The sequence below is a fragment of the Pelmatolapia mariae genome, linkage group LG20, assembly GCF_036321145.2.
Source record: "Pelmatolapia mariae isolate MD_Pm_ZW linkage group LG20, Pm_UMD_F_2, whole genome shotgun sequence".
Taxonomy (NCBI): domain Eukaryota; kingdom Metazoa; phylum Chordata; class Actinopteri; order Cichliformes; family Cichlidae; genus Pelmatolapia; species Pelmatolapia mariae.
Genome location: NC_086244.1, coordinates 1,597,865 through 1,615,991, shown reverse-complemented (window position 1 = coordinate 1,615,991; position 18,127 = coordinate 1,597,865). Strand labels below are relative to the sequence as shown.

The 18,127-nt window shown below is 44.1% G+C and overlaps 1 protein-coding gene across 4 annotated transcripts in view; it reads right to left on the bottom strand.

Moving 5' to 3' along the window:
* Positions 1-13,696, bottom strand: part of LOC134618236 (L-rhamnose-binding lectin CSL1-like) — a 57,676-nt gene extending 43,980 nt beyond the window's left edge. The window contains exons 1-6 of one of the 4 annotated variants that reach the window (XM_063463539.1): positions 13,600-13,696; positions 9,617-9,781; positions 8,833-8,941; positions 7,433-8,461; positions 5,715-5,747; positions 5,426-5,530 (exon numbers count right to left, since the gene is read on the bottom strand). In XM_063463539.1, coding sequence (XP_063319609.1) covers positions 5,426-5,530; positions 5,715-5,747; positions 7,433-7,466 — 172 coding nt within the window. In that variant the 5' untranslated portion in view covers positions 7,467-8,461; positions 8,833-8,941; positions 9,617-9,781; positions 13,600-13,696. The remainder of the gene's footprint in view (positions 1-5,425; positions 5,531-5,714; positions 5,748-7,432; positions 8,462-8,832; positions 8,942-9,616; positions 9,782-13,599) is intronic. The other 3 variants (XM_063463540.1, XM_063463538.1, XM_063463541.1) reach the window with 3 other exon arrangements.
* Positions 13,697-18,127: the final 4,431 nt, after the last annotated feature.

The window sequence follows — 18,127 nt, the reverse complement described above, 5'->3', positions numbered from 1 at the left end:
TATAACTTAGAAACAGATTTAAGAAGAGGCCTGAAGGCACTCAGTTAACATACTGCACTGGAGGTTCTGTCTTGACAACAGGTGACGAGTGGAGAAGACCAGCCCCTGGAGACCACAGAGGCCTGAGTTTATTGCCTTCTTTGGAAGAAGATGCCAAAGGGGAACTCCTGTGTCTGCAGTTAATTCTTAAAATACATAAATGTTCTGTACATGCAAATTATGTGACTGTAAACGCAAGAGGAGGCGTCATAATACTCTGATGATATAAAAGCAATCTGAAGTATAATTTTGGCGAAGACCCTTGCTGATGTATGCAGTGATTGTCTTCCCGCGCGTGAACTTCAATAAAGATTGCTTTGACCCAAATCTTCTGGACTGTCCTGGTTTTGTACTCTCCACCAATTTCGGACCCTTAACAGGGGACACCCAGCAGCAATCGTGTAGAAGCTACAGGGGACTGCGTTGACATGCCCACAGACTCTGCTGGCAGCCAGTTCTATCAGTGCGGCCCAGAGGTCCGAAATCCAAGGGTCCCCCACCCTCCGGAAGGGGGACAGATTGAGCCATGGGCGCCAGGGCCTGCCAAGCAGCCACCAAGAGTGAGCCAGTACATACATGAGCGCCTAGCCATGGACACCAAGAACCACCAATGCACCGACGGCTGAGCGCATCAGCCAGCTGGGAGTGAGATTTTCCCAGAGAGGTGGAGTCTAAGACCCGACCTGACATATAGATGTAGACAAACAGCCACACAGGCACATTCACACCCTCATGCACACATATACAAATACTCAGCACTTGCCCAACGTGGAGACAAACAGAAATATACACTGTACACACACTCACACTCCCCAAACATACTCTATACCCCAGGTCCAGGTACCATCACCCCCAGAGAGGCATCTGCTCTCAGACCCAGGAGATGTTGCCCTTTGCCCTGGAATGGAGACATGTAGACTGCCCCCGGTCCTGAAGCAGCAAGAAGTCCCAGGATCCCAGACCCCCGGTTGAGAACAGGGGTGTGAAGACCCCATACCCTCTCTCCACTCATGTTGCTGCATGCTGTTCTAAAGTGCATTTAAAACACGGGAGGGGCATGGCGCTTTCTGCCAGAAACCAGCAGGTGTCAGCACAGCCCCTCCCAAGAACCCTCAATGTCTACAAGTAGTTACAATTAAGAGGTGGGCACCGGTGCCAGAGGTGAGGTTGACTACACAGACCTTCCTCTGGACACCTTGAAGCATGCCCACCCTCAAGGCCCTATATGTGTGTGTTATGAGTCAGCTCCCACGCTGACCCCAGTAGGCATGCCCGTTCCCTGGAATCAATCAAGGCCAGGGGGCCTGGGTGCATCCGGACTCCAATCTGACTGTAGGTTTGATTTTTTTTCCTTTTAACCAAAACCTGGAAACAGTCTAATGACTTTTCTCAACTGAATGAATCTACTTCTCCAGGATTTGTTTACTTTTCTAAACCTTGGCGCTCAGGTCGTGGGGGTGATCTCGTGATCATTTTTCGCCAGCACTTGAAAGTCCTGCCAGTGAATGTTGATACATTTAGCATTTAGTTCCCTAGATTGCCTGACATGTGAGCTGACTTAACCTATTCTCACCAGCATCGTACCCTCCTTATTTAAGATTGCTTCAGTCACTCCTACACTGAAAAAAAACTTTCCTTAGGTCCTAACAACTTTAATAACCCTGTCCGATTTCGAATTTACTCTTCATTTCTAAAGTACTCGAAAAAACTGTTGCAGCTGAACTTCATTCACACCTGGTTAACAATAATATCTACGAGGTTTCAATCTGGTTTTCACTCATGTCACAGTACAGAAGCTGCTTTACTTAAAGTCACTAATAATCTTCTAATTGGAGCTGACTCTGGTCTTCTCAACATTCTCATCCTTTTGGATCTGAGCTCAGCCTTCGACTCTATCTCTCACTCCATCCTTCTAAGCGGACTTTCCTCTCTTGGCATCTCTGTCACACCCCTAGTCTGGTTCCAATTATATCTCCTTGACCGCTCCTAGTTCATTCAACTGAAATCATTTTGCTCTCGTCTATTGCCAGTCTATTCCCCAAGGTTCAGTCTTAGGCCCTCTTCTCCTCATAATATACATCCTCCCTCTTGGTACCATTTCCTGCAAATTTGATCTTCACTTTCGCTGTTTTGCTGATGACACCCAGTTATATGTCCCCTGCAGGCCTGATTCCTCCCTTCCACCTTCTTCCCTTAAAGCAGTGGTTCCCAAAGTTTTTTGCTGCCTTAATGGAAAATGGAAATCTTAACAAATGAAGGACATTTTGCCTGATAATTATTTTCATCCTCCTGAAACTTTACTGGATAAAGAGCTTAAATGTCACAGTTCTAGGTCATTTGACGCAGCATTTTCCATTTCTCATATTTTGGTATTCTTCTGTATTTATGTTCTGATTCTTTTGTATATGTTTTGAATATCATATTCTATGTTTCAGTTTTTTCTGGTTTAGGGTTTTGTTCTCAGGTGTTGTGTCCTCATGCCTAGTGTAGGTTTAGTTCAGTGTCAAGTCTGCGTCCTTGTGAATTGTTTCTTGTTTCCTGTTTTATTGTGAAGGTTCGTGTCTTATGTGAGTGTATTCAGTTTTGCTTCCCCTGTCTCGTCTTGTCAATTACTTCCAGCTGTGTTCCCCACCTGTGTGTAATCTCCCTGTGTTCTTCTGTGAGTATTTAAGTCATGTCTACTCGTGCACTAGTCGCTGGTCTGCCTGTGAGTACTGTGTACTCTGTGTTTTCCCTGCCATCCACCTTCATCTGCCTCTGCTCACCCTCCGTTATGATCATGTTCATGTTTGCTGTTTAGTAGTTTAGTTTCTTCCAGTTTAGGTTACCTTTAGCTCCGTTCCACGATTTTCACCTTGTGTTTTATTTTTCAATAAACCACCTTCGCATCTCAGCAAGTGCCTGCACTTGGATCCTCATTTAATTCCTCCACACGTCTCACTCCATTAGCTGTGACATATAACCTCCAAAGTTTCAGGAGTAGTTAGTCATAATAAGAAGTGTTTATGAACTAAAAATTAAGAATGTGGGATACTGTTTGTCTGTGATTTTGACAGCCCAGCGTGTGCTCCCGACGCAGGGGAAACAATTTCTGTAGGGGAGACCTATCCTTGGCACGATAGCTGTTGTCCAGGTAAAACCAAAGGCAAGATATGCTTAATCAACAGCATATGTTCTAGTCTTTGGCTTGGAAGAAAGTTGGTTTGGAAGCATATTTGGCGATGCTTCAAACTCTGCTTTGCATTTGTGTGGGAGCCCCGTCAAAAAAACCTGTCCATTATGCTAGCAGTATCTAAGCATCCCCGCTGCAATGGCTCTGTGAGCCCCACTTTGGGAACAACTGCCTTATAGAATGCCTATCTGAAATAAAATCCTGGTTCAGCTCTAATTTTCTTAAGCTTAATGAGGACAAAACTGAAATCCTTCTTATTGGCACTAAATCCAACCTTTTGAAGGCAAATAATTTCTCTCTCACTATTGATAACTCCACAGTTTTCCCTTCACCTGAGGTTAAGAGCCTTAGTATCATCCTAGACAGTTCACTATCCTTTAAATCTCACATCAATAATCTCACCTGTTCTGCCTATTTCCATCTATACAACATTAACAGATTACGTCCTTCTGTTTCTACCCAGTCTACGTCTATTCTTGTCCATAGTCTCGTTACCTCCCACCTTGACTAGTGTAATTCTCTTTTGCATGGTCTCCCCAAAAATCCCTCCATAAGCTTCAACTGGTTCAAAACTCCACTGCCCGCATTATTACCAGAACCCCCTCCTACCAGCACACCACCCCTGTTCACTGGCTCCCAGTGAAATTCCGGATAATATACAAACTTCTTCTGCTTACCGTCAAGGCCATTCATAACCTCGCTCCTCCTTACCCTTTCTGGTCTGTTAAGCCCTACCTCTTCTGCCCGCTCACTTCGATCCTCTTCTTCTATCCAGCTTGCTGTGCCTTCTTTCCACCTCACTACCATGGGAAGCAGAGCTTTCAGCTGCTCTGCTCCCAGGCTGTAGAACCCATATATAAGAAACATTGGTTCTCTACCCCAGTTTAAATCTCAACTCAAAACCCATCTGTTCACATCTGCATATTCACTGTGAACCCATTGTTTATTAATTTTATTTTGTGCTTTTGTTTTTATTGTTCTTCATTGTGTCATTGTTCTATTATGTGTTTTATTCTATTGTTAAGCCTCCTTGAGTGTCTGGAAAGGTGCTTTATGAATACAATTTATTATTATTGTTATTATTATCATTACCTACAGGAGCTGATCACAAAACATGCAGCCGGACATGCTGTCCTGCCAATTCGCACCACATCAGGAGTCATTGGAGAAGGAGAAGACCATTCTGCCTTCCACATGCACCGTGGGTTCCCTGACCTGGTAGGCGCGGCAGCAAGAATCTGACCCAGGGTCTGGTCCCACCAGCTGGCTTTACGCGTTCCCACGGCTGTTAAGATCATCCACTGGTCACACACGGCCAGGTTTGCCTGTGACCCGGGTAAGAACCGCATAATCCAATTCCTCCAACATCTGTTTGGGTGGCCATCACTGGTTAAAGACGCTTCGGACCAGGGTCCCCAGTTCACTTCCCGGGTGTGGGAAGAGTTTTGGTGGAACTGGAGGCCCAAGTCAGTTTGTCATCTGGTTTCCACCCTCAGACCAACGGTTGTGCAGAGAGGGCTAATCAGGAGCTGAAAGGCGTGCTCCATTGTGTAGCCTCCTCAAATTAGTCCACATTTGCTAAGTATTCTCACAACTCTAGTACATTGGCTGCCACTGAAGTTTCTCCTTTTGAGGCACCACTGGGACACCAACCTCCTCTTCTGTCCATCATGGAGGAAGAACTGGCCGTACCCTCCGTGCAACACCATATGCACCGCTGCTATCACGTGTGGCGGACCACACAGGCTGCTCTCCTCAGGTCAGTGGTCCAAAACAAGCGTCTTGGTGATCGATGTCATGTTCCAGTGCCGGCCTACCAAGTCGGCCAAAAGGTTTGGCTTTACTCTAGGTACATTCTGCTGCAGACGGATCCAAAAAACTTGCAACTCGATTGATTGGCCCATTTGAAATACAATCTATAACTGTTCAACTGAATCCTCCTTGCAACATGAAGGTTCACAATGTGTTTCATGTTTCCCAGGTGAATCCAGTCCGGACCAGCAAGATGGTTAAGCAGGAATTGTTAAAAAATGATTTAAGAAAGAATGACACAATACTTTTTTAAAACTTGAATTAAAGCTGAGAGTCTGAACTTCAGTCACCTTTTGATAGTTTAATGTAGGATTCGGAAGCAAAATCGCAAAAGTCATTGCTCATATTCTTATGGACCTGACTGTACATCCATCTTCAACTTACACATTATGTCCATCTTACCACAGCTCAGATGTTGGACAATAAGGCTGTTAAATGTGATCACTCTTCCTGAGGATATGGCAGTCACATTGGAAGGGAAAGACAGTTCAGCTTTGGTAAATGACCCTACAAGAAAAACAAAACAAAACAACAATTAGAAGACCCGTCTGAGCAAGAACTTGGCGACAGTAGGAAAAACTCTCTTTTAACAGGAAAATATTTCCAGTATAACCAGGCTCAGGGAGGGCCAGCCATCTCACAGAAAGGCTCTTTGTGACCAAAATATAAGAAGCAGTAAAACAGCATTTACCTGAAGTGATGAGTGAACAGGTTGCTGCCAGCACTGAAAGAGACAGAAAGAAAGCTCAGTGTCAGACTGTGTGTTTGATATGAAGTTTAATTCACCTCAAAACATGAAACAGAAATCATGAAAACCAAACAGGAGAAAGCTGCTGCTTTCATTCACTCCTGGATTCTTGTGAAAACTCTTTCTAAACAGCAGATTTCAATCACACATTTATTCTGTTCATGTTTCCAACTTTTGTCAATAAACTTCTTTGTGTTGACAGTTTGACTTCAACTCTTCAAAGTAAACGATCAGCCATGAATTCCTCTCAGGACTCTGTGAAGCCTAACTGTCCTGCTGAGGTGATACAAACATTTATTTAGGATGTTAGATTAACTCAGAGGTTCCCAAAGTGTGGGGCCCGCCCCCTGGGGGGGGGCGCAGAGCCATTGCAGGGGGGGCACGGTATGAAAAGAGAAAAAAAAAAAAAAAAAAGAACGCTTGGACACTGCTAGCATAATGGACAGGTTTTTGACGGGGCTCCCACACAAACGCAAAGCAGGAGATGAAGCATCACCAAGTATGTTTCCAAACCAACTTCCTTCCAAGCCACAGACTAGAAAATATGGTGAAGCATATCTTCCCTTTGGCTTCACCTGCACAAGTGCCAAGGTAGGTCTCCCCTGCAAAATTAGTTTTCCCTGCATCGAGAGCAGCGCTGGGCTCTCCAAATCACGGACAAACAGTATCCCACATTCTTGATTTTTAGTTCACAAACACTTCTTGTAATAACTAACTACTCCTGACATTTTGGACATGTTAGCTCTTTATGCAGTAAAGTTACAGCGGGATACAAATAATATCAGGCTGATCCTGCCGGAGGATGTGTTTGTGCGGGGCGGGGGGGGGGTGTTAGGTGGTGGGGGGGCGCAAACATTTTTCTTGTGAAAAAGGGGGGCCTGGCAAAAAAAGTTTGGGAACCGCTGGATTAACTGATCCAATAAAGCAGAAAGAATAGCATGTCACAGTGGAAAGCTAGAAGAGGATTAGACTGAACATGTGCAGCTGATTTCATGTATAAATAAAGGATTGATAGGTTTGTAGCATAAACCTATTCGCTGGAACTAGAGAATTTTAATACAACAGCAAAAGCATTACACACCAAACAGGCAAAGTTCTTTGTGTTACTCATATATATGAGGGAGAGAACCACGACAAGCGCCGTTCCTTCGCTTGACCCAAGTTGCTCTCGTCCACTCCCTCGTAACACTGCTCTTGTATTGTGGTTACATGAATATGCATAGGTTCATTAACACATGACGTCTTACATAGGTATACATGTGAACAAAGAGTACCATCTGTGTGTGTGTGTGTGTGTATAGGTATGTGTGTGTGCGTGTGTCTGTGTGTGTGGGGAGGGGTCAGAGTGTGACCCCATAAACATAAAGGTCCAGCAGTTCATCTAAACAAAAGGCACTTGACTAAAACAGATATAGATGTGTTTGCCATACCATATATCAGCAAGAAAAGATACGACCTCTTCCCATGACCCTAGGATGTGAGTGTGTATGCCAAAACACTCTGGAAGGCACACAGAGTCTTTGCAGACTACTAAAGATCACACATCCTATCACTACACAATCGGTTATACACCTCTAAGCATATATGGTTAAATATTTCTAAGCATAAATGACAATCCAATAATGTAAACCTGACAATGATTATAAGTGTGTTGTACTCACACAGTGTGCTGCTGAGTCCGGAGCAGAGCATCATGTTAGGAGATCTGGATTACAGTGAAGAGCTGAGCTGATGGAGGACCAAACACAGAGCTGCTGTATTTACACTGTTTGAATAAAACCTGTGATATATATGCAAAACACATAAAACCCGAGAAGCAGAGTATCTTCTTTCTCAGATGTGACAGAACAAGGAAATAAAACTACTTTACATTAAAGGTTATACAAGCCTGGCTCAAATCATCATTTTAAACATGACTAATGGTAGATCAAATTTATTTTGCATTTAGTAAAAATGATTGTGTTAACATGATGTAAATGATTGCAAACATGTTGTTCCAAAGTTTAGGAGCTACAGTTTGAAAATGTGATCACGTCTGGATTTACATGAAGAGCACAGAAGAGTTCAAAGACCCTGATCAGCTCAGAGAGAAAGTGACACTCCCCTGTTCATTAACAGCGTCCTAAGGAGAGAACAAAGAGGACGGAGACCAAGTGGACGACACAGACAAACATGCTCACTGCAGCAACAGCTGTGGGTGTTCAACACACCAGTGTTTACAGTGTTTATAAATGGAGTGGTACAGCAGGTATTTATGAGGGCTATTTAATGATTTACTGGATGTTTGGAATGATGAAACTTTAAAAACAAACAGGTTCATGATATGAATGTAACAGACAGGCTGCAGCAGGAGTACAGCTGAGAACACATTTGACTGGAAAATATTCTGATTTTGCATGAAACATCTCCACACGTCTCTCTGTTCAGAGACCACAGAGGAAGTGGATTCATGGATTCAAAGGACCAAATCACAAAAGCAGTCTCTTCAAGGTGTTTTATAGTATATGTTAAAGGGCCTACAAAAATACAGAGAAACCCCAACAATCAGACGACCCCCTAAGAACAAGCACTTGGTGACAGTGGGAAGGAAAAACTCCCTTTAAATAGGATGAAATCTCCAGGCTCAGGGAGGGGCAGCCATCTGTAACAACCGGTTGGGGCTGAGGGGAGGAACACAGGACAAGGACACGCTGTGGAAGAGAGCCAGAGATTAATAATCATAACTAATAATTAAGTGCAGAGAGGAATATAAACACACAGTGAGTGAAAAAGCTGGCAGCAGCCCGAATATATACACGATCACTTCTTTTTTCTTTGTACTTCGTACTGCTCCACTGTTTCCATGGTGTTAGAATGATCTTACCTGAAGTGCTTTATTACTGTGCCTTATATTAATCTCATATTAATCAAAACTGCCATATAATCATGTAGTGTAGTGTTACATGGACACAGCCCTGAATAATAAAGGCATTAGAATAGGTGTCCACCAGTCGTAGACTCTCTCCCATGTTTGCCTGTAGAGCAGTAGATAAGAGGGAACCATCTTGTAGTGGAAACTTACTGAAATGTTGTTGTTTAGACTAGAATAGGGTGCCCGGTAATGAAACCGTCAGGTGCCCGTCACCATTTTGAGATCCGCGGCAACGTGTCGTGCAGGACACATCTCCCTTCTAGAAGTATTGTGAAAGTGAAATAAAGTGTTAAATGGTCTACTGAGCAGTATTTTGTCTTCCATCAGATGCCTCTGAGGAATCAAAAGTACTCGGTGAAGTGTTGATATTAATAATAATTAATAATTAATAATTGGGGGCTCGTCCGGGATTCCGATAGGAGGCTAAGGAAGACGGATTGGGCGGTCTGGGGGTTTGACCACGGAAGCGAACAGCGACCCGGGTCATCTTAAAATAAAGGTAAGCACCACCTGTTAAATCAAAGTGTGCATATTGGAGCTTGTCTAAATTGTCTGTTCGCCAAGTTGATTGAATTCTCAGTGTCAATTTGCGGCAGTAGACTGAAAGAGTGAGAGTAATCCTCAGGCGTGGCGTCTCCACTCGCTTCGGACGCAAGGCGAGACCCGTGGGCAGTGAGTGGCGTGTCTAGAAAATTCTTGTTGGGGGGGCCATGTAGGGGCACAGATTTGGAGAAGGGTGGCAGATGTGATTGGCAGATAATGTTAAAAAAAAATTCTACCAACCGTTAACCATAATTCAATAACCCTATAAACCTAATAACCGAATGCGCTTTTAACTCTTATTAGAATGAGATTTTAACCACTACAGTGCAAAGTTTTTAGATACTGCGTTGATAAAGTATTGCATTTTCCTTCCATTCATTCTCACACATACCTTCATTTGTAGAACTCACAGGTGACAATGATGACTGCTGCTCGGTCCACCTTTCCCTGACATTGCTCTCTGCTTCTGGTTGTATTTTAGCCTTCTTAAGGAAGAAATTCTCAATATTTTGAGATCTTTTCATTCTTCCCATTCTTTTATCTCTACTGGTTGGCCCTGAAGTAATAAAGCAAAAACTTATGTCACAAACAACAACTTCCTGATGTATGACCTTGACTAGAAGTCAGGGATGTCAAATTCTGGCCCTCATAGATAGATAGATAGATAGATATAATTTTTATTTCGAACATGCAAATATAATTGAAATAACAACAGAAAAAACCCCCAAAAAAAACCCCAAAACTTAAAAATCATCAAGTTTTCATGTATATATCTGTCTACAGAATGTGTGTGCTCGAAAAGGAGTAGGATGAAGTTTACACTTTTCTTGTTCCTACCCCCTTATTTCAAATTTCATTGCTTACAAATCCATATCCAGGATTCAACATTATTTGATCATATATGGTTAACTATGTACAAGTCTAACACATTGAACATACACAAATAAAACCATTTTTAACACGTAAACCAGAACAACAACAAACTACATTTTTACATAAACTAATCACCCTGTCTATAACACCTGCTTAATCTCTGAGCTTATTTTATATCTATGTGACAAACATAGCCAATTCAAATCAAATAATCCCCAAACACCTAGTTGTGCACAAGTCTGTAAATGATTCTTTAAATCAGCTGTGTTGAAGTATGGAAACATCTGAAACCGGGAGGACGGGAGCCTTGAGAACCAGAACTGCACATCCCTGCATTGCACATGGCACAGCCATTTCATGGGGTGATTTACACTCTATTCATAACATGGAGCTGGCAGATAGGATAACTTTGGTAATATTGATGTATAAAGAATAACACTGGCTGATGATGAAATTCAGTCAGCTGGCATGGCGACACTGCCAGTATTAACCTGCAACCAAATCTGCAGCTCCATACAGCAATGTTACGACTTGGATTATATCTTATAACTCAGAACTCTTATGCTAGCTCCCCCAGTAGCCTATGTTCCAGATCAACTGGCGTTGGTCGAACAGATGTGTGGCAGTCTTGCGTTTCAGGAGCTGCTACCGACAAACCAGCAAAAAAACGCCAAATGTGTCATCTGTGACACTTGTTAGTTTATCTCAAACACACTCCGTCAGTCTTGATGCCGTTGAACAACAAAATGTTTAAAAATGTCGCGAGTTTACCTGGTGATATCCTCATGCGCGACGCGATCGCGAAAACAGCAAACAATTAACACCATGCCGGTGCTATTCACAGGACAGCAAGAGTAAACGATCGGGAGACTCTTGTCGTCGTTATCGTCCCCCTCGCACGTTTTATTTCTCCGGTTTCAGCGTTTTTGCTTCACAACTAAAGCGTGCAGTTTACTTTGTGTGCACTAACATGGACTCGAGTCAACCAGCGCCACCTCTGGCCGAGTGCCACAGTCTACAGCCAGATCAACTTGTGACACACATCTGCACCACGTTTGAATTCGTTTCATGCACAACACATTTGTACCTTTCAATTGTGTCTGTTTGTGCGTCATGCAAATAAACCTTTGAAATGAATGAAATTATATCATATATTTATTATTGGCCTACATTTGTACAAAATTCCAAATTATATACACAAAGTAATAGGAATCACCACTCCAATTGGTCATCATGATTTTAATATTCTCTTTTTCCATAACAATGAAATACGCCTTGGACAAATATGACACATCAATAGTTCATTAGTGTTGTCACATCACATCCTGTAACAGAGTCTGTCTGTGTCCTTTCTCTGGAAATTAATATTTCCAGCCAATATAGGCAATCCATCAACATGGCTGGAGAGATGGTAGTTATATACAGTCTGTATAAGTGTGGTTAATCTAATGAACATTTGTAAGGAGATGGCAGTTACTGTGAATTTACAGCAGGTGATTAGTAATAAACAGTCAGACAATGACTCTGACAATCTCATTCAATCTTGCAGATTGAGTGCACCTTCTGCGGAAAGTGGTACCACACAGTGTGTGTGGACTTCCCCTGTGCAGAAGGCGACTACAAATGTTGTGGGTGCTAAATAAACAGAAAAAATTGATCCCTGTTGTCTTTGCTTACTGATTGTTTTTAGTGTTGACAATCCACATTGCTGGGATTGCATCTTTCAACATGTTTGTGGGTAGATTTGGATGTACCAGGGGTAAGTGCAGCCACTCAGCCTCTACTCAATGTGATCATAGCAGCAGGTGCAGATGTGTCACAAGTTAATCTAGTAGTAGGCTATGGTACTTGGCCACAGGTGGCAGCAGTGGACTGACCTCCATTTGAAACTGCTCCAGCTGCTATGTGATATTGGATCTGCTAAAAATTGAAGATCATATGCACGTTTTGGAAATTAAGCCTTATAGTATGTTGAAAAACAATAAAAATGATATTGATTTTGTTGCGGGTCATTTTGGCCCGTACTGTGTAAATCCACTCAAAAACTGCAATAAAACAATAGCAACTTTATTTTCCATTAGATAAACATGTGGAACACAGACATACAACAGTTAGACTTTCCATAACTATTTTAGGAACAATTTGGTAAAGATTTTTCATTGTTACAAACACATTTCTTTTGAACTTGCCCAACGTTCTCAGTTTTTCAATGTTCAACATTTTCAATTTTGTCCACATGATGGACAGAATGTAACTGTGTGCTTTCTGCAGATGTACTTCTTGCATTTCTCACAAAAAGTGCTTGTTTTAAAACAGGAATCTTCCTAACTTAGATTTAAAACAAAAGATTTCTACGTCTCATCCAGTCTCAAAAACAGATGACAAATCAATCGACACACCTGAGTCACTGACTTTCTTCAATCCACTCACTCTCACTGGCTGTTTGTTACTAATCACTGTGTAACTGCTGTAAATTCACAGTAACTGCCATCTCCTTACAAATGTTCATTAGATTAACCACACTTATACAGACTGTATATAACTACCATCTCTCCAGCCATGTTGATGGATTGCCTATGTTGGCTGGAAATATTAATTTCCAGAGAAAGGACACAGACAGACTCTGTTACAGGATGTGATGTGACAACACTAATGAACTATTGATGTGTCATATTTGTCCAAGGCGTATTTCATTGTTATGGAAAAAGAGAATATTAAAATCATGATGACCAATTAGAGCGATGATTTCTATGACCTTGTGTATATAATTTGGAATTTTTGTACAAATGTAGGCCAATAATGAATATATGATATCATTTCATTCTTTTCAAAGGTTTATTTGCATGACGCACAAACAGACACAATTGAAAGGTACAAATGTGTTGTGCATGAAACGAATTCAAATGTGGTGCAGATGTGTGTCACAAGTTGATCTGGCTGTAAGCTGTGGCACTCGGCCAGAGGTGGCGCTGGTTGATTCGAGTCCATGTTAGTGCACACAAAGTAAACTGCACGCTTTAGGTGTGAAGCAAAAACGCTGAAACCGGAGAAATAAAACGTGCGAGGGGGACGATAACGACGGCAAGAGTCTCCCGATCGTTTACTCTTGCTGTCCTGTGAATAGCACCGGCGTGGTGTTAATTGTTTGCTGTTTTCGCGATCGCGTCGCGCATGAGGATATCACCAGGTAAACTCGCCACATTTTTAAACATTTTGTTGTTCAACGGCATCAAGACTGACGGGGTGTGTTTGAGATAAACTAACAAGTGTCACAGATGACACAATTGGCGTTTTTTTGCTGGTTTGTCGGTAGCAGCTCCTGAAACGCAAGACTGCCACACATCTGTTCGACCAACGCCAGTTGATCTAAACGCCAGTTGATCTGGAACATCTACTGTCTGAAATATTCGACGGTTTCAATGATTCTTTAAGTGTTATTTTTTCCTTGGTATTCTAATTTCACAGAAATTTACTAAACTCGACAAACTTAATATTACTTACCAGGACATTTATTTTCTCCTCATTTCCTTTCGCCGAAAAATTGTTTTCTGCGGTGCCGTCTTTCGTGCTTGGCTCTCCTTCCTTTGCTGACGTCATGCTCATAGTGCAGAAGCCGATGCTGCATTCACTTACACGCGGATATCTGAGCTTCACTGTGAAAACATAATCGTACATTTGATATTTGATTGAATGTTATTGTTTTAGCTTCAGGGTGGCACCTAGGGTGGCCAGTCTGTTCAGGGGGGTGGCCTGTGCCCCCCCAGCCACCCCGCTGGACACGCCACTGCCCGTGGGACAGGAGCTAGGGTGGCGACCTGGGGGAGTTGAGGACCCCCGAATAGCTAATTCGAGGTGTGAGCATCCTCGTCATAGCTGAAGTGTGTATGAGAATAGGCCCCTCCAAGTACCTCTGCAGGACAGATTAGTCCGTGGAGGAGAGTGAGGCAGAGTCTCTGCAGCAGAGCTTCTAAGCTGTGTGTGTGTATGTGAAGCGCGAGGGGTCGCGTCTCGCATCTCAATTGAAATCGAGTGGCTAAATTTGCCACAGTTTACAGCCTGTATGAGTGTGGGCCCAAGTTCTTTAGCCAGTTAGATTCCGAGTCAGAGATTGGAGAATCCTGCTACAGTGTCTTTAGATTGTGAGTGTGTATGAAAGTTAAAATTCATTCTGAGCTGGGTCCGTTAGCCGCTGTAGCGCCTATAGACTGTTGGGGTTAAATTTGGGGTTAGTAAATTAGGCTTAAAATGAATATGTGTCTAAAACCGTGTGTTTGGGTTTTGCAGAGCGAGACGCGCTCTGTATGGTGTGTTGAGTGTGTGGGAGAAGGAAGTGTCTCCCAGAGAGGAGTGAAGCAGACTGACAGAAGGAGGAGGAGCGAGCAGCCCAACTCAGAGGGGTGGAGTTGAGCGTGAGGGCGTAACTGAGGAGGAGCATGGAGGAAGACAGAAAAGAACAAGGGTGACATCTGGTGGACAGTGGTAAGTATTGCAATTGAAAATAAAAATGGCAGATTTAAAAGAAATGATTAGAGAATGATTAGAGGTTAAAACAGCAGATGGAAACATATGGAAAACCATTGGAAAACAGAGAGAGGAATTGTGAAAAGCTCTGAAGAGCATCATTTCTGGAAACAATACAGGTAAGGATGGGGAAATATGGGAAATGCGGAAAGAAGTCAAAGAAATATGTGATGAACGGGGGTTGACGGATGATACGCGCCGCCCACTGGCCAAAGTGCTGCTAAAAGTCGCACGAGCTTCTGAGGAAAAGGGAAAGAATTTGAGAAAGGAGATGGAAGGGGAAAATGCGTGGAAGAAAAGGGGTATTAAGAAACAACTTGAGGAGGAGGAGAGAAGTGCTAACCTAATGAAATGGGGAATTTTTTGCCAAAGGGCATTGGATGAGAAAGTCTGGGAGCATTAACTGTGATTATGAGCCGACTAAGCGACCTTGGCTCTCAAACAAAATTCAATTTAAGATCTCACCAATGACTTTTAGCTCTGGCCTGAACAACACCACAGTGGGAATGGCCACAGGAGGGGGCCCTAAGGAGGCCTCGCTGGGAGAGGTAAGTGAAGGGGGGAAAGAACCGATTCTGTTTCGAGAACTACCCACTCCAGCTCAAAAACAGAAGGAAGACAGGGGGGCGCAGTCCAGCACAGGAGGAAGAAGAGAGCCTGGACTTATTTAAGAGTCGGCTACAGAATTCGGAAGGGAAAGGTGGTACCCGGGCTGTGCTCCCGGCCCCTAAGAAACTGGTAAAGAAATTAGAGGTAGATCCGGAGCGAGGGAGTCGGGAGAAATGTCAGAAGTTTACTCCAGCGATGGGACGAGGGTTAGGGTTAGATTTGTGGTCAGCCAGGGCACTGGGCCAGAAACTGTTATCAGCAGCAGCCTCAACAATACACTGGTCAGTTGCAGTGGGGCGGAGGGGGACCACAATATCAAGCACCTAACCCACACATGACACCCGGACCACGTCCACAATTTCCGACCTGGGAGGCCGGCTGGGACGGGCAGCAGTGGACGCAGTTTCATGCCCCACAGAGAGGCCGGGGAGACGGGGGAAAGGCAGATCCCTTGCTCCCAATGACAGTGAATGGACTGACTCTGCCATTTCTTGTTGATACTGGAGCCACATGTTCCACCATTTGTGAGGCCCCAGGAGAGACATGATTTTCTGGGGACAAAGTCAGTGCGGTTGGCTTCTCTGGGGTTCCAATGACGCTGCCTGTCACGACACCTTGAAAGACTGAACTTGGTAAGCAAGTAGTGATGCATCCGTATGTGATTTCAGCACAAGTCCTGGTGAATTTAATGGGCAGAGACTTGTTGATTAAACTTGGAGCGGTGATCATATGCGGGGCTGACGGACTGACAGTGACTTTGCAAGATAGCACTTCAGCTTCCATGCATCTTGACGGGGACCAGAGGTCAATGGCTGCTGTCTGAGGACATTGGGCAAACAGCTGACATTTATTGGGCCCGGCTGAGTACGTCTGACGGCATCCTGTCTCATTTTCAGCTCTGGCGCCCCTCCCATTGACCCATACCACGTGACGCTCTTTTATGACCACGATAAAACTGAATGGTATGAAGATCTGTTTTTTGAGTTTCTTGAGGGCAAATCTCAGGAGATTTGTTCTGAAGACATTTATGTGGGTCCTCAGGGTGTAGCCGCCCTGGTCCGGTTACTGGAGGATCAACAGAGCTGGTTCAGAATGGGCGACGAGTCGGTCCCTCATGTGTCCTTGGCAGTGCATTCCAAACACCAGGCAAAGGACCTGGGTCCCATGATACGAGTGGCATCCTGAGCAACCGATTGGAAACACACTCAGATCCCTGAGGTCTCCTTCTCCCCGAGCTCAAGCACGTATAGAATTTCTACTACCCAAAGGGATGAGGGGATGTTAGAACACTGCCCTATTTGGAGAACTCATGGCAGGGAGCTGACGGACTACCCGGAAGCCGTTAAAGGCCTGGCCGCCCTGCCACACACTCTGTGGTCACAGGGGCCCACAGATGTTGGCTTAACCACGTGCTCCCCTGTGACCTTTGAGTTGAAGACAGAGGTCCAGATTTGGTGTCCACAATACCGTCACAAACCTGAGGCAGAGGAGGGTATTGCGGAGGACATAGAGGTGGGGGTATTAGAACCCTCAACCTCGCACTGGAACACTCCGATTTTGCCTGTAGAAAAGCACAGCACAGGAAAGTATTGTATGGCGCATGATTTGAGGGCCATCAATGATATCTTCAAAACTAAAACTGTTCCTGTTCCTAATCCTTTCACGGCTCTTACCAATCTTTTACCTTAACAACGGTGGTTTACCTGCATTGATTTAGCTAGTGCTTTCTTCTGTGTACCATTGCACCACTGCCTGAGAGATGTTTTTTTGTTCACTTATAGGGGTCACCAGCTCAGGTATACTACACTTCCACAGGGGTTCGCCCTGTCACCAGGGATTTTAAATCAGGTATTGAAACAGACGCTGGAACCATGTGTACTTCCAGTGAAGTACACCTTGGTCCAGTATGTGGATGACCTGCTCATTGCAGCTCCCACGGCTGACGCTTGCTTTCAAGCTAATATAACCGTGCTCAGGAGACTGGCAGAGGCAGGGTTTAAAGTAAGTAAGGACAAACTGCAGCTGGTGAGGCCCAAGGTCACATTCTTGGGAAGAGAAATCAAGCAATTCAGGGTTGGGATGTTGGCCAATCACAGAAGTGCCAAATTGTCCCACCGCAGACCAGAAACAGTGAAATGCTTTCCTTTTTGGGTCTCACGGGGTCTAGTCGACACTACATAACCGATTATGTGGGCCGTACCAAACCCCTGCGTGACCTAGTCAAGCAGCAGGGTATGAAGGACCTGACTGCTAAATTGAATTGGACCGCTGGAGCAGAACAGATCTTTATTTCATTGAAACAAGATCTGTCACGCGCCGCTGACCTTGTAGAGATTACAGATTACAACAGAGATTTCTTTTTAGATGTTTCTGAAACAAATGGGGTAGTGAATGGAGCTTTGTTTCAGAAAAGAGGGGGAGCTAGACATGTGCTCATGTACATCAGCATTGCACTAGACAACATGGAGAGGAGGCATCCAACATGCACGCAACATGCGGCAGGAGTAGCTAAGGCTATCCAAAAGCTCGCTCACTTTGTGAGGGGGCACCCACTGGGAGTGTTGACTACACACAGCGTAGTGGCATATATGAATTCAGAGGCCTTTACTATGACATTGTTGATACAGCAGAGACTCAGTAGAGTCTTGGAAGCCCCAAATTTGATATTCACACATGAAGGGGTCAATATGGCAGACCAAATGTGATCCGGAGAACCACATCTCTGCACCCAGGTGGTCTGGAAGGAAGAAAAGACTAGACCAGACCTTAAAGCAGAGCCACTGGAAGGGGCAGAGGACCTCTTCACAGATGGCTGCTGTTTTAGGGATGAGAAGAGGGAATCTGAGACTGGTGACTGAAAAAGAGGGAGTGTTGTGGGCCAGGCCGTCTGCTCAGCGTG